The 24,214-nt window shown below is 45.5% G+C and overlaps 1 protein-coding gene across 3 annotated transcripts in view; it reads right to left on the bottom strand.

Moving 5' to 3' along the window:
- Nucleotides 1–24,214, bottom strand: part of LOC137375106 (solute carrier organic anion transporter family member 2A1-like) — a 433,007-nt gene that overhangs the window by 87,875 nt on the left and 320,918 nt on the right. For 2 of the 3 annotated variants that reach the window (XM_068041734.1, XM_068041735.1), the window contains one exon: nt 16,510–16,674. The exons of the other annotated variant lie outside the window; for it this stretch is intronic. In XM_068041734.1, the coding sequence (XP_067897835.1) occupies nt 16,510–16,674 (165 nt within the window). The remainder of the gene's footprint in view (nt 1–16,509; nt 16,675–24,214) is intronic. 3 annotated transcript variants of the gene reach the window in all.

The following is a 24,214-nucleotide window of genomic DNA, read 5'->3' as shown; positions in this document are numbered from 1 at the left end:
CTGTACAACACAAGCCTTAGGTGGGGTAATTCAAATGAGCATGTGCGGCGTGACATTGCGACCACCAGTGTTACACTCCACCCAGTTTACTCTCCATTGACTTCAGTAGGAACCAGCAGTGAGAAACTTCACCTGGAAAACATGAAGGATGAAAATCCAGTTGGAATTCATGTGGAATACGTCAGAGCCAAAGATAGCCGCTGAGGAAGGAGTTGAGGCTGTGAAAACGAGTTTTGGTCGACACTTTATCAAACACCAGGAGGGAAATAGAAAGCAATGAAGGTGAACAAGGTAAAAGAGACAAACAGAATTCCTGTCGGAGAGAAAGGCAAAACCTCTTCAAGGTAGGCATTCCTGGAAGAGAAGTGATGGTGAATTAAACACTAAAATAAAAGCAAAATACTGCGGATGATGGAAATCTAAAATAAAAACAGAAAGCGCTAGAAATACTCAGCAGGTCAGGCAGCATCTGCGGGGACAGAAGCAGAGTTAACGTTTCATGTCTGTGACCTTTCATCAGAACTGGCAAAGGTTAGAAAAGTATTAGGTTTTAAGCAAGTGAAGGCGGGTGGGGTTTTTGGTGGGGAAGGGAACAAAAGGGAAGGTGTGTGATAGGGCAGAGGGCAGGAGAGATTAAATAACAAAGAGGTCATGGGACAAAGGCAAAGAGAGTGTTAATGTTGTGGTGAAAGACAAAGCATTAGTCCAGAGAGAGTGTTAATGGCAGACTAATAAGCAGCTCCATCCAAAAGCACCACATGAAAAACAGGCAAGCGGTTAAAAAATAAAATAAAAAAATATATAACAAAAGGTGAGTGAGCAGAGCTTTTGTCTTCCATTCCCATTTGCTTCTAGTCATCAGTGGACTGGGAGAGCAGGAATATCAAGCCTTGAAGGGTGAAATTACAAGGAAATCAATGGGATGTTGGCCTTGAACTCAAGGGGTTTGTGAATAGAAAAGTGAGGAAGTGATGTTTCAGTTATCCAGAGCATTGGACGGACTCCATCTGGAGTAACTGTGTCCAATTCTGGGCACTGCAGCTCAGCAAAGATATACTGGCCTTGGAGGAGGTGCAGCACAGATTCACCAGAATGATACCGGGGCTAAAACAGTTATGTTATGAGGACAGGTTGTATAGAGTAGGCTTGTATTTCATTGAGTTTAGAAGGTTGTAAGGGTGAGCTAATTGAGGTGTATAAAATGATCAAGGGATTTGAGATAAAGTATTTCCTGGGATGGGGGAATCCAGAATAAGGGGGCATAACCTTAAAATTAGAATTATGCCATTCAGGAGTGGAATCAGGAAGCACTTCTTGACACAAAGGGTAGCGGAAATCTGGAACGCTCTCACTCAATAGGCTTTCGATGTTGGGGAACTATTGGAGTTTTCAAGACTGAGATCAATAAGTTTTTGCTGGGTAAGGGTATTGAGGTAAATGGAGTTAAGATACAGATCAGCCATGAACAAAGTGAATGATGGAATATTTTCAAGGGGCTGAGTGACTCCTCCTGTGCCTATATTCTTAACTATTGTCCCAAACCGGTGAATGTCTGGAACAAGCTCCCAACAGAATGGATAATATTCAAATTTTGAAAAAAATGGAGATAAGGATGTTACAGCCAATTTGTGCACAGCAAGCTCCCATAAATAAATAAATGACTAGATGTTCTGTTTATAGTGATGTTGATTGAGGTATACATGTTGGTTCAGGACACAAGGGAGCTATCCCCTGCTCTTCTTCGCAAAAGTGCAGTTGGGAACCTGGGTTTAACGTTTAATCCGAAAGACAACACCTCAGACAGTGCAGCACTCCCTCAAGTACCACAGTGGAGGGTCAAACTGGATTACGTGGACAAGTCTCTGGAGTGGGGCTTGAACTGACAAACCTCTGACTCAGAGGTGAGAGAGAGTGCTACTCACTGAGCCGAGGTTTTATTGTCAGAAGGCTGAGTTGGCCAGCTCTGCCTCTGCACCACCCATCTCAACCCCTCCACTCACTGTTTTCCAATATCCAGAATTGGTTGAGGGTCAATATCTTCCATACAGAGTGCATAGTGTCTCCTGCTGTATGGAAATTTGTGGCCTCTGTGTTGGAACTGAATTTGGAATGGGACGTTTCATGGTTAGAGGCACAGTGCTGGGTGAGTGCCAGTACGTCCACAGTGGGGAGCTGTTGGACCATGGTTTGTGATTTCCTTTGGAAATGCTGAATGCTGGAAGGTTTCCTACAATCCATGGATTCCCAGCTACTCTGGGTCTGGGATGATAGAATGGATCTGGTGTAACTTGAATTTGTTTAGTTTAATTCCAGGTTTTCTCTGGGATTTAACTAAGTGGTAGTCACCTTCCCTGAGCGATTGATGGGTTGAATAGAATCTCTAACAATTTAAACGGTGCTATAGGGAACAGACTGCTGGTTGTGAGGAATGCACAGGGCAGGTTGCAGCTTTTTACAAGATTGAACAATGTAGTAAGACTTAAATGAAGAACCTTAATTTATTGATTTTTATAAGGCTGCCTCACATATCCTTCCCCTAAAGTTTGTAGCTCTGACAGAGCATGTGCGGCACAGTAGCGCAGTGGTTAGCACTGCAGCCTCACAGCTCCAGCGACCCGGGTTCAATTCTGGGTACTGCCTGTGTGGAGTTTGCAAGTTCTCCCTGTGTCTGCGTGGGTTTCCTCCGGGTGCTCCGGTTTCCTCCCACATGCCAAAGACTTGCAGGTTGATAGGTTAATTGGCCATTATAAATTGCCCCTAGTATAGGTAGGTGGTAGGGAAATATAGGGACAGGTGGGGATGTGGTAGGAATATGGGATTAATGTAGGATTAGTATAAATGGGTGGTTGATGGTCGGCACAGACTCGGTGGGCCGAAGGGCCTGTTTCAGTGCTGTATCTCTGAACTAAACTAAATTTCCTGGGCAATGTAAGACTGTGTAAGGATGAAGAAAGACTTTCTGAACCGATCTCTCAGGAAAGGAGTGGGCAAAGTTACACATCAACTCATTCTATTCAATGTTTTCATCGATGAGAGTGGTGTGATGGTTATATTACTCTGGTCGTACTGCCATGAGACTGTCAGCCTACATTATGTACTCAAGTCTCTGGAGTAAGACCAGAACCCACAACCTCTGACCTAGAGAACATATGAACATAAGAAATAGGAGCAGGAGTGGCCATTCGGCCCCTCGAGCCTACTCTGCCATTCAATACGATCATGACTGATCTGACCTTGGCCTCAACTCCACTTTCCTGCCTGTTCCCCATAACCCTGACTCCCCCACAGTTCAAGAATCTGTCTAACTCAGCCTTGAATATATTCAATGACCCCATCTTCACTGCCCTCTGGGGCAGAGAATTCCAAAGAATCATGACCCTCTGAGAGAAGAAATTCCTCCTCATCTCCATCTTAAATGGGAGACCCCTTTAGTTTAGTTTAGAGATACAGCACTGAAACAGGCCCTTCGGCCCACCGAGTCTGTGCTGACCACCAACCACCCATTTCATACTAATCCTACACTAATTCCATATTCCTACCACATCCCCACCTGTCCCTATATTTCCCTACCACCTACAAGGAGCAATTTATAATGGCCAATTTACCTATCAACCTGCAAGTCTTTGGCATGTGGGAGGAAACCCACGCAGACACAGGGAGAACTTGCAAACTCCACACAGGCAGTACCCAGAATTGAACCCGGGTTGCTGGAGCTGTGAGGCTGCGGTGCTAACCACTGCGCCACTGTGCCCTTATTTTGAAACTGTGTCCCCTAGTTCTAGATTCCCCCCATGAGGGGAAACATCCTCTCAGCATCTACCCTGTCAAACCCCCTCAGAATCTTATATGTTTCAAGAAAGTGCCAACCACTAAGCCACATCATGTAACTATATTGAGTGATTTAATCTGATTTGATGTTATACATTTGGGAATGGACCCAGGACTAGTCTCAGTGAGGATGTAGCTATACCAATACATGCAATAATGCACAATATATAATGTCATTGCCCTCTGCTGATTCAGGACAGGACTTGAAACACCCCAGTCCATGCAGTGCCAATTGGCCTGATACCACACACCATGCTCTTGTAATTTCTCTGTGAAATTCACTATGCAAGAGCTGGTCACAAAGCACATGGACACATCACAGTACACAGTATCATGGATCCTCTACGAAATTGTTCTCTGGATCTTCACCAACTCTCTTATCCCCCCTTGATTGTCCATTCCATAAAGACTTTAGCGAAGGTTGTACGTTTGGTTAATGCTACTTAGCGTAATGTTGAATTCACACGCATATGAGATATTGCACCAGTGATTGGCACCAATATCTGGTCTGTCTGGGATGCTTGGAGACTGATTGGCTGATCAAAGCTCCTTCAATCTACAATGCTCCCATAAAGGTTAAAGGTAGGACCAACAAGTCCAGGGAACCCTGGATGTCAAGGGATATAGAGGATTGGATAAGGAAAGAAAAATAGGCTTATGGCAGATTCAGAGTGCTGAAAACAGCGGAGGCCCTAGAGGAGTATAGAAAGTGTAGGGGGGGTACTTAAAAAAGTAATTAGGAGAGCAAAGAGGGGACATGAAAAAACACTGGCAGGCAAGATAAAGGAAAATCCCAAGGCATTTTATAAGTATATTAAGGGCAAGAGGATAACCAAGGAAACAGTAGGGCACATTAGGGACCAAAGTGGCAATCTGTGTGTGGAGCTGGATGACATAGGTGAGGTTTTAAAAGATTACTTTTCATCTGAGTTCTCTATGGAGAAGGATGATGTAGGTGTAGAGATCAGGAAGGAGGATTGTGATGTATTGGAACAAATTAGCATTGAAAGGGAGAAAGTATTAGCGGTTTTATTGGGTTTAGAAGTGGATAAATCCCCAGGCCCAGATGAGCTGTATCCCAGGCTGTTATGTGAGGCAAGGGAGGAGATAGCAGGGGCTTTGACACAAATTTTTAAATTCTCTCTGGCCACAGGAGAGGTACCAGAGGACTGGAGGACAGCAAATGTGGTACCATTATTCAAGAAGGGGAGTAGGGATAAACCAGGTAATTATAGACCAGTGAGTCAAACATCAGTGCCAGGGAAATTATTGGAAAAAATTCTGAGAGACAGGATTAATCTCCACTTGGAGAGGCAGCGATTAATCAAGGATAGTCAGCATGGCTTTATCAGGGGGAGATCATGCCGAACAAACTTGATTGAATTTTTCGAGGAGGTGACTAGATGTGTTGATGAGAGTAAAGCAGTTGATGATGTCTACATGGACTTCAGTAAGGCTTTTGATAAGGTCCTGCATGTGAGATTGGTTAAGGAGGTAAGAGTCCATGGGATTCCAGGCAATTTGGCAAATTGGATCCAAAATTGGCTTCGTGGCAGGAGGCAGAGGGTGATGGTCGAGGGTTGTTTTTGCGAGTGGAAGCCTGTGACCAGTGGTGTACCACAGGAATCGGTGCTGGAACCCTTGCTGTTTGTAGTGTACATTAATGATTTAGACGTGAATATAGGAGGTATGATCAGTAAGTTCGCAGATGACACAAGAATTGGTGGTGTCGTAAATAGTGAAGAGGAAAGCCTTAGATTACAGGACGATATAGATGGGTTGGTAAGATGGGCGGAGCAGTGGCAAATGGAATTTAAACCTGAGAAGTGTGAGGTGATACATTTTGGGAGGACTAACAAGGCAAGGGAATATACAATGGATGTTAGGACCCTAGGAAGTACAGAGGGACCTTGGTGTACATGTCCATAGATCACTGAAGGCACAGGTAGATAAGGTGGTTCGGAAGGCATATGGGATACTTGCCTTTATTAGCCTAGGCATAGAATATAAGAGCAGGGAGGTTATGATGGAGCTGTATAAAATGCTAGTTAGGCCACAGCTGGAGTACTGTGTACAATTCTGGGCACCACACTATAGGAAGGATGTGATTGCACTGGAGAGGGTGCAGAGAAGATTCACCAGGATGTTGCCTGGGCTGGAGCATTTCAGCTCTGAAGAGAGACTGGATAGACGAGGGTTGTTTTCTTTAGAGCAGAGAAGGCTGAGCGGGGATGTGATTGAGTTATACAAAATTATGAGCGTCATTGTTAAGATAGATAGGAAGAAACTTTTTCCCTTAGCAGAGGTGTCAAATACCAGGGTACATAGGTTTAAGGTAAGGGGCAGGATGTTTAGAGGGCATTTGAGGAAGTTTTTTTTGGAACGAACTGCCTGAAGGGGCGGTAGAGGCAGGAACCCTCACAACATTTAAGAAGTATTTAGATGAGCATTTGAAATGCCATAGCATACAAGGCTACGGGTCAAGTGCTGGAAAATGTGATTAGAATAGATAGGTGCTTGATGGCTGGCACAGACACGATGGGCCGAAGGGCCTGATTCAGTGCTGTAAAACTGTATGACTCTATGATACGAAACTTGGAAGCATTGTGAAGTGTGAGAAGAATTGTGTAGAACTTCAAAAGGACATAGACACGTTGGTGGAATGGGCAGACAGATGGCAGATGAAGTTTAATGCAGAGAAATGTGAGGTGATTCATTTTGGTAGGAAGAACATTGAGAAACAATATAGAATAAATGGCACAATTCTAAAGGGGGTGCAGGAGTCAAGGGACCAAGGTGTATATGTGCATAAATCCTTAGAAAATAGGCGACATGTTTAGATAGAGGATCTGGATCGGCGTAGGCTTGGAGGGCTGAAGGGCCTGTTCCTGTGCTGTAATTTTCTTTGTTCTTTGTTTATTAAAGGTGGCAGGACAGGTTTAGAGAGCAGTTAATAAAGCATACAGTATCCTGGGTTTTATTAATAGGGGCTTAGAGTACAAGAGCAAGGATGTTATGTTGAACTTGTATAAGACAATAGTTTGTCCTCAGCTGGAGTATTGCATCCAATTCTGGGTGCTACACTTGAGGAAAGACGTGAGGGCATTGGAGAGAGTACAGAAGAGATTCAGAAGAATGGTTCACAGGGATGAGGAATTTCAGTTATGAAGATAGATTGGAGAAGTTGGGACTGTTTTCCTTGGAGAAGAGAAGGCTGAGAGGTGATTTTATAGAGATATTCAAAATCATGAGAGCTCTGGACAGAGTAGATGGAGAGAAACTGTTCCCATTTGTGAAATGACCGAGAACGAGAGAGCACAGATTTAAAGTATTTGGCAAGAGAAGCAGAAGTGACATGAGGAAAAAAGTATTCATGCAGTGAGTGGGCAATGTCTGGAATACGCTGCCTGAGGGTGTGGTGGAGGCAGGTTCAATTGAAGCATTCAAAAGGGAATTAGACAGTTATATGAAAAGGAAGAATGTGCAGGGTTATGGGGAGAAGGCAGGGAAATGGAACTGAGGGAGTTGCTCTTTTAGAGAGCCAGTGTGGACATGATGGGCCGAATGGCCTCCTTCTGCACTGTAACAATTTTGTGATAAGAACAGAAAGTGCTGGAAATAGTCAGCAAGTCTGGCAGCATCTGTGTAGAGAGAAACAGAGTTAATGTTTCAGGTGTTGACCTTTCATCAGAACTTCATCAGAATTTATTTAAAACTAGTCGACAGGGATCAGAAATAAATCAAGGGGGCTGGAATACAAAGGGCTGGAAGTGAAGCCTCTGATATACAGAGTCTTGATTAGATTATTATTATTATTAGGCCGGTTAGGCTTACGTTAGTGGTAGGGAAATTATTGCACAGGATTCTTCGGGACAGGATTTACTCCCATTTGGAAACAAATGAACATATTAGCAAGAGGCAGCATGCTTTTGTGAAGGGGAGGTCGTGTATCACTAACTTGATCAAGTTTTTTGAGGAAGTGACGAAGATGATTGATGAAGGAAGGGCAGTGGATGTTATCTATATGGACTTCAGTAAAGCCTTTGACAAGGTCCCTCATGGCAGACTGGTACAAAAGGTGAAGTCACATGGGATCAGAGGTTAGCTGGCAAGATGGATACAGAACTGGCTCGGTCATAGAAGACAGAGGGTAGCAGTGGAAGGGTGCTTTTCTGAATGGAGGGATGTGACGAGTGGTGTTCCGCAGGGATCAGTGCTGGGACCTTTGCTGTTTGTAGTATATATAAATGATTTGGAGGAAAATGTAGCTGGACTGATTAGCAATTTTGCAGATGACACAAAGGTTGGTGGAGTTGCGGATAGTGATGAGGATTGTCAGAAGATACAGCAGGATATAGATCGGTTGGAGACTTGGGCGGAGAAATGGCAGATGGAGTTTAATCCGGACAAATGTGAGGTAATGCATTTTGGAAGGTCTAACGCAGGTGGGAGGTATACAGTAAATGGCAGAACCCTTAGGAGTATTGACAGGCACAGACATCTCGGCGTACAGGTCCACAGATGACTGAAAGTGGCAACGCAGGTGGATAAGGTAGTCAAGAAGGCATACGGCATGCTTGCCTTCGTCGGTCGGGGCATAGAGTATAAAAATTGGCAAGTCATGCTGCAGCTGTACAGAACCTTAGTGAGGCCACACTTGGAATATTGCGCAGAATTCTGGTCGCCACACTACCAGAAGGATGTGGAGGCTTTGGAGAGGGTACAGAAGAGGTTTACCAGGATGTTGCCTGCTCTGGACTGTATAAGCTATGAGGAGAGGTTGGATAAACTCGGTTTGTTTTCACTGGAACGACGGAGGTGGAGGGGCGACATGATAGAGGTTTACAAAGTTATGAGTGGCATGGACAGAGTGGATAGTCAGAAGCTTTTTCCCAGGGTGAAGAGTCAGTTACTAGCGGACATAGGTTTAAGGTGCGAGGGGCAAAGTTTAGAGGGGATGTGCGAGGCAAGTTTTTTTACACAGAGAGTGGTGAGTGCCTGGAACTTGCTGCCGGGGAAGGTGGGGGAAGCAGGTACGATCGCGACATTTAAGAGACATCTGGACAAATACAGTAATAGGATGGGAATAGAGGGATAAGGACTCCGGAAGTGCAGATGGTTTTAGTTTAGACAGGCGTCATGATCGATGCAGGCTTGGAGGGCCGAATGGCCTGTTCCTGTGCTGTACTGTTCTTTGTTCTATCTGGAGTAACTGGATTTACTATTGGGTATCTCACCACAAGCAGGATACTGGCCTTGGATGATCTGACACTTGTATCCTGTGTGTGTACAGTCACTGTGACCTGACACTTGTCTCCTGTGTGTGGACAGTCACTGTGAACTGACGCTTGTATGCTGTGTGTGTACAGTCACTGTGACCTGACACTTGTATCCTGTGTGTGTACAGTCACTGTGACCTGACGCTTGTATCCTGTGTGTGTAGAGTCACTGTGACCTGACGCTTGTATCCTGTGTGTGTACAGTCACTGTGACCTGACGCTTGTCTCCTGTGTGTGTACAGTCACTGTGACCTGACGCTTGTCTCCTGTGTGTGTACAGTCACCGTGACCGGACACTTGTATCCTGTGTGTGTACAGTCACTGTGATCTTAAGGCATGTCTCCTGTGTGTGTACAGTTGCTGTGACCTGACGCTTGTCTCCTGTGTGTGTACAGTCACTGTGACCGGACACTTGTATCCTGTGTGTGTACAGTCACTGTGATCTTAAGGCATGTCTCCTGTGTGTGTACAGTTGCTGTGACCTGACGCTTGTCTCCTGTGTGTGTACAGTCACTGTGATCTTAAGGCATGTCTCCTGTGTGTGTACAGTCACTGTGACCTGACACTTGTATCCTGTGTGTGTACAGTCACTGTGACCTGACGCTTGTTTCCTGTGTGTGTACAGTCACTGTGACCTGACACTTGTCTCCTGTGTGTGTACAGTCACTGTGACCTGACACTTGTCTCCTGTGTGTGTACAGTCACTGTGACCTGACGCTTGTATCCTGTGTGTGTACAGTCGTTGTGACCTGACACTTGTCTCCTGTGTGTGTACAGTCACTTTGACCTGACGCTCGTCTCCTGTGTGTGTACAGTCACTGTGACCTGACGCTCGTCTCCTGTGTGTGTACAGTCACTGTGACCTGACGTTTGTCTCCTGTGTGTGTACAGTCACTGTGACCTGACGCTCGTCTCCTGTGTGTGTAGTCACTGTGACCTGACGCTTGTCTCCTGTGTGTGTACAGTCACTGTGACCTGACGCTCGTCTCCTGTGTGTGTACAGTCACTGTGACCTGACACTTGTATCCTGTGTGTGTACAGTCACTGTGACCTGACGCTTGTATCCTTTGTGTGTACAGTCACTGTGACCTGACGCTTGTATCCTGTGTGTGTACAGTCACTGTGACGTGATACTTGTCACCTGTGTGTGTACAGTCACTGTGACCTGACGCTTGTCTCCTGTGTGTGTACAGTCACTGTGACCTGACGCTTGTCTCCTGTGTGTGTACATTCACTGTGACGTGATACTTGTCGCCTGTGTGTGTACAGTCACTTTGGCCTGACGGTTGTATCCTGTGTGTGTACAGTCACTGTGACCCTGACACATGTCTCCTGTGTGTGTACAGTCCCTGTGACGTGATACTTGTCGCCTGTGTGTGTGCAGTCACTCTGACGTGACACTTGTATCCTGTGTGTGTGCAGTAACTGTGACCTGACACTTGTATCTTGTGTGTGTGCAGTCACTGTGACCTGACACTTGTATCCTGTGTGTGTACAGTCACTGTGACCTGACGCTATTACCCTGTGTGTGCAGTCACTGTGACCTGACACTTGTATCCTGTGTGTGTACAGTCACTGTGACCTGACACTTGTATCCTGTGTGTGTACAGTCACTGTGACCTGACATTTATATCCTGTGTGTCCAGTCACTGTGACCTGACACTTGTATCCTGTGTGTGTACAGTCACTGTGACCTGACATTTGTATCCTGTGTGTCCAGTCACTGTGACCTGACACTTGTATCCTGTGTGTGTACAGTCACTGTGACGTGACACTTGTATCCTGTGTGTGTACACTCACTGTGGCCTGACGCTTGTATCCTGTCATGTACAATGCTTTTTGCTCTGTGTAGACTCTGTGAGATTATACATGCATTCTGTCTGCTTGCCGTCATTTTAACCTGACAATATACCCAGCAGTCAGTGTATGCTAACTGTGTCCTGACACTTGTATCCTGTGTTCACACAGATACTGTGGGGAAGAGGCAGTGACCGTGAGGAGGAGGCAGTGACCGTGAGGAGGAGGCAGTGACCGTGAGGAGGAGGCAGTGACCGTGAGGAGGAGGCAGTGACCATGAGGAGGAGGCAGTGACCGTGCGGAGGAGGCAGTGACTGTGAGGAGGAGGCAGTGACCGTGGGGAGGAGGCAATGATCGTGAGGAGGAGGCAGTGGCTGGAGGGGGAAGGGGTGATTGTGGGGAAGGAGCGAGTGACTGTGAGGAGGAGACAGAGTGCTGCCATTCGAACTGAAGGAGGAAGCTGTGTTTTCTCTCACAAAATTTGGGCGGCACAGTGGCGCAGTGGTTAGCACTGCAGCCTCACAGCTCCAGGGACCCGGGTTCGATTCTGGGTACTGCCTGTGTGGAGTTTGCAAGTTCTCCCTGTGTCTGCGTGGGTTTTCTCCGGGTGCTCCGGTTTCCTCCCACAAGCCAAAAGACTTGCAGGTTGGTAGGTAAATTGGCCATTATAAATTGTCACTAGTATAAGTAGGTGGTAGGGAAATATAGGGACAGGTGGGGATGCTTGGTAGGAATATGGGATTAGTGTAGGATTAGTATAAATGGGTGGTTGATAGTCGGTACAGACTCGGTGGGCCGAAGGGCCTGTTTCAGTGTTGTATCTCTAATCTAATCTAATCTAATCTAAAAAATTCTACAAGGCTTCAAGCCAAATTAATTCCATAAGAAAATAAGAAAAGCTTTTCTTTCCCAACAAATTATTGGTATTTTTTGTGTTCATCACTGAAGGGACAGTCTAATGCCAAACTGCTGAATTCCTATCTTTCAAGGACTTTTTTTTTTCCATCGGACTACTGTGAAGACTTCAATTGACCTTTGACTGTTTCTACATTGGAAGACTCCATTCATCAGGAACGTAACCTGCAAAAAATTTTATTTTTATTTTATTCTTAATGGCAAGCTAATTTAAAGCCGAACCATTGTTAATTTTTGAGTATATGTATGCGAATGCAGGAGTTATAATAGTTTAAAATAAGAAGTTATAAGGTCTTTAGACATAGGTTTATCTTCGTAGTGTTTAAGATTTTAGTTTTTTAATAAATAGTTAATTTGTTGCTGTCTAAAGATACCAGTTTGGTCCACTTCATTCGGGGGATAGCAGATTGTTCAATTTGGCTGCTTTTCTGATTTGGAAAGCTTAAAGAAATATGTTGCGGCCTGTAGAGCGATGGGACTGAATTAACAGTGCGTTGCCCCCACCGCGGTTGTAACACCTCTGAAATGGCCGAGCAAGCCACTCAGTTGTATTAAACCGCTACATAGTCAATAATGAACGAAAACGGACGGACCACCTGGCACCGACCTAGGCACCGGAAACGACAATGGCAAACCCAGCCCTGTCGACCCTGCAAAGTCCTCCTTATGAACATCTGGGCTCTTGTGCCAAAGTTGGGAGAGCTGTCCCACAGACTAGTCAAGCAACAGCCTGACATAGTCATACTCATGGAATCATAACTTACAGACGATGTCCCAGACACTGCCATCACCATTTCCAGTATGTCCTTTCCCACCAGCAGGACAGACCCAGCAGAGGTGGTGGCACAGTGGTATACAGTCCAGAGGGAGTTGCCCTGGGTGTCCTCAACATCGACTCTGGACACCATGAAGTCTCATGGCATCAGATCAAACATGGGCAAGGAAACCTCCTGCTGATTACCACCTACTGCCCTCCCTCAGCTGATGACTCAGTACTCCACCATGTTGAACACCACTTGGAGGTGGCAAGGGTGCAGAATGTACTGTGGGTGGGGGACTTCAATGCCCATCACCAAGAGTAGCTCGGTAGCACCACTACTGACCGAGCTGGCCGAGTCCTAAAGGACATAGCTGCTAGACTGATTCTGCGGCAGGTGGTGGGGGAACCAACACGAGGGAAAAACATACTTGACCTTGTCCTCACCAATCTGCCTGCCACAGATGCTTCTGTCTATGACTGTATTGGTAAGAGTGACCACCGCACAGTCCTTGTGGAGACCAAGTCCCGTCTTCACATTGAGATATACTCCGTCATGTTGCTTGGCACTACCACTATGCAAACTGGGATAGATTTCGAACAGATCTCACAACACAAAACTGGGCATCCATGAGACGCTGTGGGTCATCAGCAGCAGCAGCAGAATTGTACTCAACCACAATCTGTAACCTCATGGCCCGGCATATTCCCCACTCTCCCATTACCATCAAGCCAGAGGATCAACTCTGGTTTAATGAAATGTGCAGGAAGGCATGCCAGGAGCAGCACCAGGCATACCTTAAAATGAGGTGTCAACATAGTGAAGTTACAACCCAGGACTACTTGCATGCCAAACAGTGTAAGTAGCCTGCGATCGACAGAGCTAAGCGATCCCACAACCAATGGATCAGATCAAAGCTCTGCAGTCCTGCCACATCCAGTCGTGAATGGTGGTGGACAATTAAACAATTAATGTACAAGATTCTGAGGGGGCTTGACAGGGTAGATGTTGTGAAGATGTTTCCACTAGTGGGGGAATCTCAAACTAGGGGACGGAGTTACAGAATAAGGGGATGCTCATTTATAACTGATATACGAAGAAATTTCTTCTGAGGGTAGTGAATGTCTGGAATTCTCTACCCCAGAGAGTTGTGGAGGCTAGATCACTGGAAGTATTTAAAGCAGAAGTAGATGGATTTTTGAAATATTGGGGAGTTGAAGGCTATGCCCTGGGACGAAAGAGAAGTTGAGGTCTGGGGCAGATCAGCCATGATCTTATTGATTGGTGGGGCAGGCCTGAGGGGCCAAATGGCCTACTCCTGCTCCTATTTCTTATCTTCTAATGTTCTAACTGGAGGAGGTGGCTCCACAAATATCTCCATCCTCAATAATGGGGGAGCCCAGCACATCAGTGCAGAAGATAAGGCTGAAGCATTTGCAGGTTTATACGTAAATTGGCCATTATAACTTGCCCCTAGTATAGGTAGGTGGTAGGGGAATTGTGGGGATGGGATAGGAATATGGGATTAATGCAGGATTAGTATAAATGGGTGGTTGATGGTCGGCACAGACTCAGTGGGCCGAAAGGGCCTGTTTCAGTGCTGTATCTCTAAACAAATAATAAATAAATAAAATAATACAATCTTCAGCCAGAAGTGCCGAGTTGATGACACATCTCGGCCTCCTCCTGAGGTCCCCAGCATCACAGATGCCAGACTTCAGCCAATTTGATTCACTCCACGTTATATCAGGAAATGACTGAAGGCACTGGATACTGCAATGGCTATGGGCCCTGACAACAGTAGTACTGAAGACCTGGTGCTCCACAACTAGCCACACCCCGAGCCAAACTGTTCCAGTACAGCTACAACACTAGCATCTACCTGGCAAAGTGGAAAATGGCCCAGGTATGTCCTGTACACAAAAAGCAGGACAAACCAACCCGGCCAATTACCGCCCCATCGGTCCATTCTCGATCATCAGTAAAGTGATGGAAGGTGTCGTCGATAGTGCTATCAAGCTGCACTTGCTTAGCAATAACCTGCTCAGTGATGCTCAGTTTGGGTTCCGCCAGGGCCACTCAACTCCTGACCTCATTACAGCCTTGGTTCAAACATCGGCAAAAGAGCTGAACTCAAGAGGTGAGGTGAGAGTGACTGCCCTTGACATCAAAGCAGCATTTGATCGAGTATGTCATCAAGGAACCCTAGCAAAACTGAGGTCAATGGGAATCCAGGGGAAAACTCTCACTGGTTGGAGTCGTACTTAGCACAAAGGAAGATGGTTGTGGTTGTTGGAGGTCAATCATCTGAGCTCCAGAACATCACTGCAGGAGTTCCTCCCAGTAGTGTCCTGGGCCCAACCATCTTCAGCTGCTTCATCAATGACCTTCCTTCAATCATAAGGTCAGAAGTGGGGATGTTCGCTGATGATTACACAATGTTCAGCACCATTTGTGACTCCTCAGATACTGAAGCAGTCCGTGTAGAAATGCAGCAAGACCTGGACAATATCCAGGCTTGGGCTGATAAATGGCAAGTAACATTTGCGCCACACAAGTGCCAGGCAATGACCACCTCCAACAAGAGAGAATCTAACCATCTCCCTTTTACATTCCATGGCATTACCATCGCTGAATCCTCCACTATCAATATCCTAGGGGCTACCATTGACCAGAAACTGAACTGGAGTAACCATATAAGTACCATGGCTACAAGAGCAGGTCAGAGGCTAGGAATCCTGTGGTGAGTGACTCACCTCCTGACTCCCCAAAGCCTGTCCACCATCTACAAGGCACAAGTCAGGAGTGTGATGGAATACTCTCCACTTGCCTGGATGGGTGCAGCTCCAACAACACTCAGGAAGCTCAGCACTATCCAGGACAAAGCAGCCCGCTTGATTGGCACCCCATCTACAAACATTCACTCCCTCCACCACCAACGCACAGTGGCAGCAGTGTGTACCATCTACAAGATGCACTGCAGAAATGCACCAAAGCTCCTTAGGCAGCACCTTCCAAACCCGGACCTCTACCACCTCGAAGGACAAGAGCAGCAGATGCATGGGAACTTCACCACCTGCAAGTTCCTTTCCAAGTCACACACCATCCTGACTTGGAACTATATCGCCGTTCCTTCACTGTCGCTGGGTCAAAATCCTGGAACTCCCTTCCTAACAGCACTGTGGGTGTACCTACCCCACATGGACTGCAGCGGTTCAAGAAGGCAGCTCATCACCACCTTCTCAAGGACAATTAGGGATGGTCAATAAATGCTGGCCTGGCCAGTGACACCCACATCCTTTGAATGGATAAGAAAAAGCAACAAATACAAGATGACCAATCATCTCAAAAGTGTGATGGACTAATCATGCTGCAATGAGCCATCAATCCCAGAGGACAACCCAAGTGAAGAAATGAGTCATCCAATAGTTCTACTGAAGTACAACAGTATAAGGAGGAACTAGAAGACTCAAAACCTCAATCCCCTTTGACAGAAAGAAGAATGTGTTGTGGCAGACTTGTAAAAACATCACAGCAATAATCAAACTGAAAAGAGAAGTCAGAGACTTGGTGGGGAGAGCCATAGTATAATGCAATATAGGGTTGTTACTGGGCGGAATATGTAAATAGACTGCTCCTTATTACAGGAGATGATGTAATGTAATCTGTACAGAACCTCATGTAGAGTGTAAGTGAAAGCCATTTGTGAAAGACATGTGACATCCTAACCGACAGTCTCTTAGATATTCTGTGATCAGCCTCATAGTTATCAGAATATTACAGTTAAAATCAGGGAGGGCCTTTGACAGCCAGTGAGCCAGGTCAGAGCTGACAAATGTTTGGGCCCCCTATGAATGATATGGGACATTGATTAATTTATCACACCTTTGTTTGGAGTTTCACATGAGGCAGCATACTATGATTCCACTCACCGATGAGGAAATTTGCGTTGGAGATTGTTGTGGAATACTGTTTTTCCAGGAACTTATTGAAGTAGGTGGAGAGACCAGCCAGCACTGAAGAAAAGCAGCACTGAGACAGCACGGTAATGATGAACACTGGATTCAGCAGCAGCTTAACAAGCATTTTGGGAAATACTGTAAGAGCAGAGAATAGACAAATCAGATTGGGTCAGAGATTACACATCTGAGTGCAGAACCGAGGATATACAAACCAAAGCAGATCGGTGAATATCCAACTCAGAATGAAGCTCGACTGTAAAAAAAAAACTCAGTGCAACAGAAAATAAACCAATGAAAGCAGAAAGTACACAAACCAGAGCAGAAAAGATACAAAGCAGAGTAGAGAATACGCAAACCAGAGCAGAAAATATACAAAGCAGAGCAGAGAATACGCAAACCAGAGCAGAAAAGATACAAAGCAGAGCAGAGAATATGCAAAGCAGAGCAGAAAATATACAAAGCAGAGCAGAGAATACGCAAACCTGAGCAGAAAATATACAAAGCAGAGCAGAGAATACGCAAACCAGAGTAGAAAATATACAAAGCAGAGCAGAGAATACGCAAACCAGAGCAGAAAAGATACAAAGCAGAGCAGAGAATATGCAAACCAGAGCAGAAAATATACAAAGCAGAGCAGAGAATACGCAAACCAGAGCAGAAAATATACAAAGCAGAGCAGAGAATACGCAAACCAGAGCAGAAAATATACAAAGCAGAGCAGAGAATATGCAAACCAGAGCAGAAAATATACAAAGCAGAGCAGAGAATACACAAACCAGAGCAGAAATGATACAAAGCAGAGCAGAGAATACGCAAAACAGAGCAGAAAATATACAAAGCAGCGCAGAGAGTCGGCAAACCAGAGCAGAGAATATGCAAAACAGAGCATAAATTATACAAACCAGAGCGGACAATATGGAAACCAGGGCAGAGAATACACAAACCAGAGCAGAAAATATACAAACTGGAGCAGAGAATACACAAAGCAGAGCCAGAATACACAAGCCAGAGCAGAGAATACACAAACCAAAGCAGACAATACACAAACCAGAGCAGAGAATATACAAACCAAAGCAGGGAATATACAAACCAAAGCAGAGAATACACAAATCAGAGCAGAGAATATACAAACCAGAGCAGAGAATACACAAATCAGTGCAGAGAATACACAAATCACAGCAGAGAATATACAAACCAGAGCAGAGAATATACAAATCTGAGCAGAGAATACACAAATCTGAGCAGAGAATATACAAACCAGAGCAGAGAATACACAAATCAGTGCAGAGAATACACAAATCAGAGCAGAGAATACACAAACCAGAGCAGAGAATATACAAACCAGAGCAGGAATACACAAATCAGAGCAGAGAATAAACAAATCAGAACAGGGAATACACAAACCAGAGCAGAGAATACACAAACCATAGCAGAGAATATACAAACCAGGGCAGAGAGCGGTCCGAGATCTTCAAAACAGAGCAAAAGGAGAGCGGTCCGAGAGCTTCAAAACAGAGCGAGAGGAGAGCGGTCCGAGAGGAGAGCGGTCCGAGAGGAGAGCCGTCCGAGAGGAAAGCGGTCCGAATGGACAGCGCTCCAAGAGGAGTGCTGTCCGAGAGGAGAGCCGTCCGAGAGGTGAGCCGTCCGAGAGGTGAGCCGTCCGAGAGGTGAGCCGTCCGAGAGGAGAGCGGTCCGAGAGGAGAGCGGTCCGAGAGGAGAGCGGTCCGAGAGGAGAGCGGTCCGAGAGGAGAGCCGTCCGAGAGGAGAGCCGTCCGAGAGGAGAGCCGTCCGAGAGGAGAGCCGTCCGAGAGGAGAGCGGTCCGAGAGGAGAGCGGTCCGAGAGCTGGGGCTGGGGCTCAGTCTGTGAATGCATCACATTCGGAGAAAAATATAAAAAGTGGCGTCACAGGGAAACAGGTAAGTGATTGGTTGGTGAGTATTTTGTTATATTTCTCATTTATCTTTCAAAACTCAGGTAATTTATCAGTAATTGTAAAGTTTTATTAGTATTAGTAAAGTTTATTAGTGTTAATAAAGCTTATTAGATTGTAATGGGTCGTGTTTGGAGAAGAACAAGGCCCTTTGCATAATTAGCATTTTTGAATCAAAGGGAGTATCTAAGCAATCTAAAGGTAAGTCATGGCAGGAGAGCTCAGCCCCGTGATATGCTCACCCTGCTCTATATGGGAAATAAGGGTCACTTCCAGTGTCCCAGGCGATCATGTGTACAGGAAGTGTATCCATCTGAAGCTACTGGCTATCCGCATTACGGAGCTGGAGCTGCGGGTGGATTCACTGTGGAGCATCCGCAAATCTGAGATCATCGTGGATAGCATGTTTATCGACGTGGTCACACCGCAGGCAAACACTGCAAAGGCAGGAAGGGAATCAGTGACCATCAGGCAGGGTAGAGGAAGGCAGGTTGTACAGGAGTCCCTTGTGCCCATCCCCCTCTCTAACAGATATACTGCTTTGGATATTGTTGGGGGAGATGGCTCAGGGCAAAGCAGCAAGAGCTAAGTTCATGGCAGCATGGGTGACTCAGCTGCACAGGAGGGGCGGAAGAAGAGTGGCAGGGCTATAGTGAGCGGGAATTCTATCGTAAGGCATTTCTATGGCCGCAAATGTGACTCCAGGATGGTATGTTGCCTCCCTGGTGCGAGGGTCAAGGATGTCACAGAACGGCTGCAGGACAATCTGAAGGGGGAGGGTGAACAGTAAGAGGTTGTGGTTCACATTGGTACCAACGACATAGGTAGAAAGAGGGATGAGGTCCTGCAACAAGAATTTAGGGAGCTAGGGCGGCACAGTGGCGCAGTGGTTAGCACCGCAGCCTCACAGCTCCAGCGACCCGGGTTCAATTCTGGGTACTCCCTGTGTCTGCGTGGGTTTCCTCCGGGTGCTCCGGTTTCCTCCCACAAGCCAAAGACTTGCAGGTTGATAGGTAAATTGGCCATTATAAATTGCCCCTAGTATAGGTAGGTGGTAGGGAAATATAGGGACAGGTGGGGATGTGGTAGGAATATGGGATTAGTGTAGGATTAGTGTAGTATAAATGGGTGGTTGATGGTCGGCACAGACTCGGTGGGCCGAAGGGCCTGTTTCAGTGCTGTATCTCTAAACTAAACTAAACTAAACTAGATAGCAGATTAAAAAACAGGACCTCAAAGCTTGTCATCTCTGGATTACTCCCGGTGCCACGTGCTAGCGAGTCTAGGAATAGGACAACAGAACAGATGAATGCATAGCTGAAGAGATGGTGCAGGAGGGAGGGCTTTAGCTTCCTGGATCACTGGGTCTGCTTCTGGTGAAGGTGAGATCTGTACAGGTTGGACCAACATCCTTGCTGGGAGGTTTGCTAATGCTGTTGGTGGGGGGGGAGGGGTTAAACTATTTTAGCAGAGGGATGGGATACAGAGTGGAGGTACAGTAAGGGATGATGCATAGTCAAATATAGAAGAGAAACTGAGTCAGTCTGGAAGGGGGAATAAATATAGACCTATTAAGGAAAAGCAAACAATGCAAGGCTGGATTGCATCTATTTTAATGCAAGGAGCCCTACTAGTAAGGCAGATGAACTGAGGGCATTTATTAACACATGGGATTATGATATTGTTGCTATCACAGAGACATGGTTGAGGGAGGGGCAGGACTGGCAGCTCAATATTCCAGGGTATAAAATCTACAGGCGAGGGGTAAAAGAGGAGGTGGTATTGCACTGTTGATCAAGGAGTCAATTACTGCAGTAAGGAGGGATGACATCTTCGGAGGTTCCGCAAATGAGGCCATGTGGGTAGAACTGAAAAACAAAAAGGGGGCAATCACTTGGCTGGGAGTGTACTACAGGCCTCCAAACAGTCAGGGAGAGATAGAGGAGCAGATATGTAGGAAAATCTCAGAGAGGTGTAAAAATAATAGGGTAATAATAGGAGATTTCAACTTCCCCAATATTAACTGGGATAGTTTTAGTGCAAAAGACTTAAAGGGGGCATAATTCTTAAAGTGCATACAGGAGAGCTTTTTGAGCCAGTATGTAGAAAGTCCTACAAGAGAAAGGGCGGTACTGGACCTAATCCTAGGGAATGAAGCCGGACAAGTGGTAGAAGTCTCAGTGGGGGACTATTTCGGGGATAGTGACCATAATTCTAAGATTTAAGGTAGTAATGGAAAAGGACAAAGAGGGACTGGAAATAAGAGTACTGAATTGGGGGAAGGCCGATTTCAATATGATAAAACAGGATCTGGCCAAAGTGCACTGGCAGCAGCTACTTGTAGGAAAGTCTACATAAGACCAGTGGGAGTCATTCAAAAGGAAATAGTGAGAGATCAGAGCCAACATATACCCGTTAAGGTGAAGGGAAAGACCAACAAGTCCTGGGAACCCTGGTTGTCAAGGAATATAGAGGATTGGTTACAGAAAAAAAAGGAGGCTTATGGCAGATTCAAAGTGCTGAAAACAGCGGAGACCTTAGAGTACAGAAAGTGTAGGGCAGTACTTTAAAACTAGGAGAGCGAAGAGGGGACATGTAAAAACACTGGCGGGCAAGATAAAGGAAAATCCCAAGGCAATTTATAAATATATTAAGGGCAAGAGGATAAGCAGGGAAAGAGTAGGGCCCATTAGGGACCAAAGTGGCAATCTGTGTGTGGAGCCGGAGGACATAGGTTAGGTTTTAAATGCTTACTTTTCATCTGTGTTCACTATGGAGAAGGACGATGTAGGTGTAGTGATCAGGGAGGGAGAGTATGATATACTAGAACAAATTAGCTTTGAAAGGGAGGAGGTATTAGCTGTTTTATCAGGCTTAAAAGTGGACAAATCTCCAGGCCCAGATGAGTTGTATCCCAGACTGTTATGTGAGGCAAGGGAGGAGATAGCAAGGGCTCTGACACAAATTTTCAAATCCTCTCTGGCCACAGGTGAGCTATTAGAGGACTGGAGGACAGCGAATGTGGTACATTATTCAAGAAGGGTAGCAGGGATAAACCAGGTAATTACAGGCTGGTGAGACTAACATCAGTGGTAGGGAAGCTATTGGAAAAAATTCTGAGGGACAGGATTAATCTCCACTTGGAGAGGCGGGGATTAATCAGGGATAGTCAGCATGGCTTTGTCGGGGGGAGATCGTATCTAACTAACCTGACTGATTTTTTTGAGGCAGTGACTAGATGTGTAGATGAGGGAAAAGCAGTTGATGTAGTCTACATGGACTTCAATAAGGCTTTTGATAAGGTCCCGCATGGGAGATTGGTTAAGAAGGTAAGAGCCCATGGGATCCAGGGCAATTTGGCAAATTGGATCCAAAATTGGCTTAGTGGTAGGAGGCAGAGGGTGATGGTCAAGGGTTGTTTTTGCAAGTGGAAGCCTGTGACCAGGGATCAGTGTTGGGACCCTTGCTGTTTGTAGTGTACATTAATGATTTAGACGTGAATATAGGAGGTATGATCAGTAAGTTTGCAGATGACATGAAAATTAGTGGTGTTGTAAATAGTGAGGAGGAAAGCCTTAGATTACAGGGAGATATAGATGGGCTGGTAAGATGGGTGGAGCAGTGGCAAATTGAATTTAATCCTGAGAAGTGTGAGGTGAAGTATTTTGGGAGGACTAACAAGGAAAGGGAATATACAATGGATGGTTGGACCCTAGGAAGTACAGAGGGTCAGAGGGACCTTGGTGTACTTGTCCATAGATCACTGAAGGCAGCAGCACAGGTAGATAAGGTGGTTAGGAAGGCATATGGGATACTTGCCTTTATTAGCCGAGGCATAGAATATAAGAGCAGGGAGGTTATGATGGAGCTGTATAAAATGCTAGTTAGGCCACAGCTGGAGTACTGTGTACAGTTCTGGGCACCACACTGTAGGAATGATGTGATTGCACTGGAGAGGGTGCAGAGGAGATTCACCAGGATGTTGCCTGGGCTGGAGCATTTCAGCTATGAAGAGAGACTGGATAGGCTCGGGTTGTTTTCCTTAGAGCAGAGAAGGCTGAAGGGGGACATGATTGAGGTATACAAAATGATGAGTGGCATTGATAGGTTAGATAGGAAGAAACTTTTTCCCTTAGTGGAGGGATCAATAACCGGGGTGCATAGATTTTATGTAAGAGGCAGGAGGTTTAGAGGAGATTTGAGGAAAAATATTTTCACCCAGAGGGTGGTTGGAATCTGAAACGCACTGCCTGAAGAGGTGGTAGAGGCAGGAACCCTCACAACATTTAAGAAGTATTTAGATGAGCACTTGAAATGCCATAACATGCAAGGCTACGGACCAAGTGCTGGAAAATGCTAGAATAGGTAGGTGCTTGAAGCCGGCACGGAAACGATGGGCCAACGGACCTGTTTCTGTGCTGTGTAACTATATGACTCTAAATAAATCAGGAGTGGGCCAGAGAATACAAAACTCGGAGCACGGAAGAGAAAAAAAACAGATCAACAAAGCAGAGAATACACAAATCAGAGCCGAGTCCACACAAGTCAGAGTACAGAATACACAAATCAGAGCAGAGAATACACAAGTCAGTGTACAGAATACACAAGTCACAGCAGAGAATACACAAGTCAGAGCAGAGAATACACAAGTCAGAGTACAGAATACACAAGTCAGAGCAGAGAATACACAAGTCAGAGTACAGAATACACAAGTCAGAGCAGAGAATACACAAGTCAGTGTACAGAATACACAAGTCACAGCAGAGAATACACAAGTCAGAGTACAGAATACACAAGTCAGAGTACAGAATACACAAGTCAGAGCAGAGAATACACAGGTCAGAGCAGAGAATACACAAGTCAGAGCAGAGAATACACAAGTCAGAGTACAGAATACACAAGTCAGAGCAGAGAATACACAAGTCAGTGTACAGAATACACAAGTCACAGCAGAGAATACACAAGTCAGAGTACAGAATACACAAGTCAGAGTACAGAATACACAAGTCAGAGTACAGAATACACAAGTCAGAGTACAGAATACACAAGTCAGAGTACAGAATACACAAGTCAGAGTACAGAATACACAAGTCAGAGTACAGAATACACAGGTCAGAGCAGAGAATACACAAATCAGAGCAGAGTCTACACAAGTCAGAGCCGCGAATACACAAGTCAGAACAGAAAATTCACAAATCAGAGCAGAGAATACACAATTTAGAGCAGAGTCTACACAAGTCAGAGTACAGAATACACAAGTCAGAGCAGAGAATACACAAATCAGTGCAGAGTCTACACAAGTCAGAGTACAGAATATACAAGTCAGAGCAGAGAATACACAAGTCAGAGTACAGAATACACAAGTCAGAGCAGATAATACACAAGTCAGAATGCACAAGACAGAGCAGAGAATACAAAAGTCAGAGTACAGAATACACAAGTCAGAGCAGAGAATACACAAGTCAGAGTACAGAATACACAGGTCAGAGCAGAGAGTACACAAATCAGAGTACAGAATACACAAGTCAGAGTACAGAATACACAGGTCAGAGCAGAGAATACACAAATCAGAGCAGAGAATACACAAATCAGAGCAGAGCCTACACAAGTCAGAGCCGCGAATACACAAGTCAGAACAGAAAATTCACAAATCAGAGCAGAGAATACACAATTTAGAGCAGAGTCTACACAAGTCAGAGTACAGAATACACAAGTCAGAGCAGAGAATACACAAATCAGTGCAG

This window comes from Heterodontus francisci, chromosome 11, assembly GCF_036365525.1.
Source record: "Heterodontus francisci isolate sHetFra1 chromosome 11, sHetFra1.hap1, whole genome shotgun sequence".
NCBI lineage: Eukaryota > Metazoa > Chordata > Chondrichthyes > Heterodontiformes > Heterodontidae > Heterodontus > Heterodontus francisci.
Note: the sequence above shows the minus strand (reverse complement) of the source record. Positions and strands in the feature narration are given on the sequence as shown.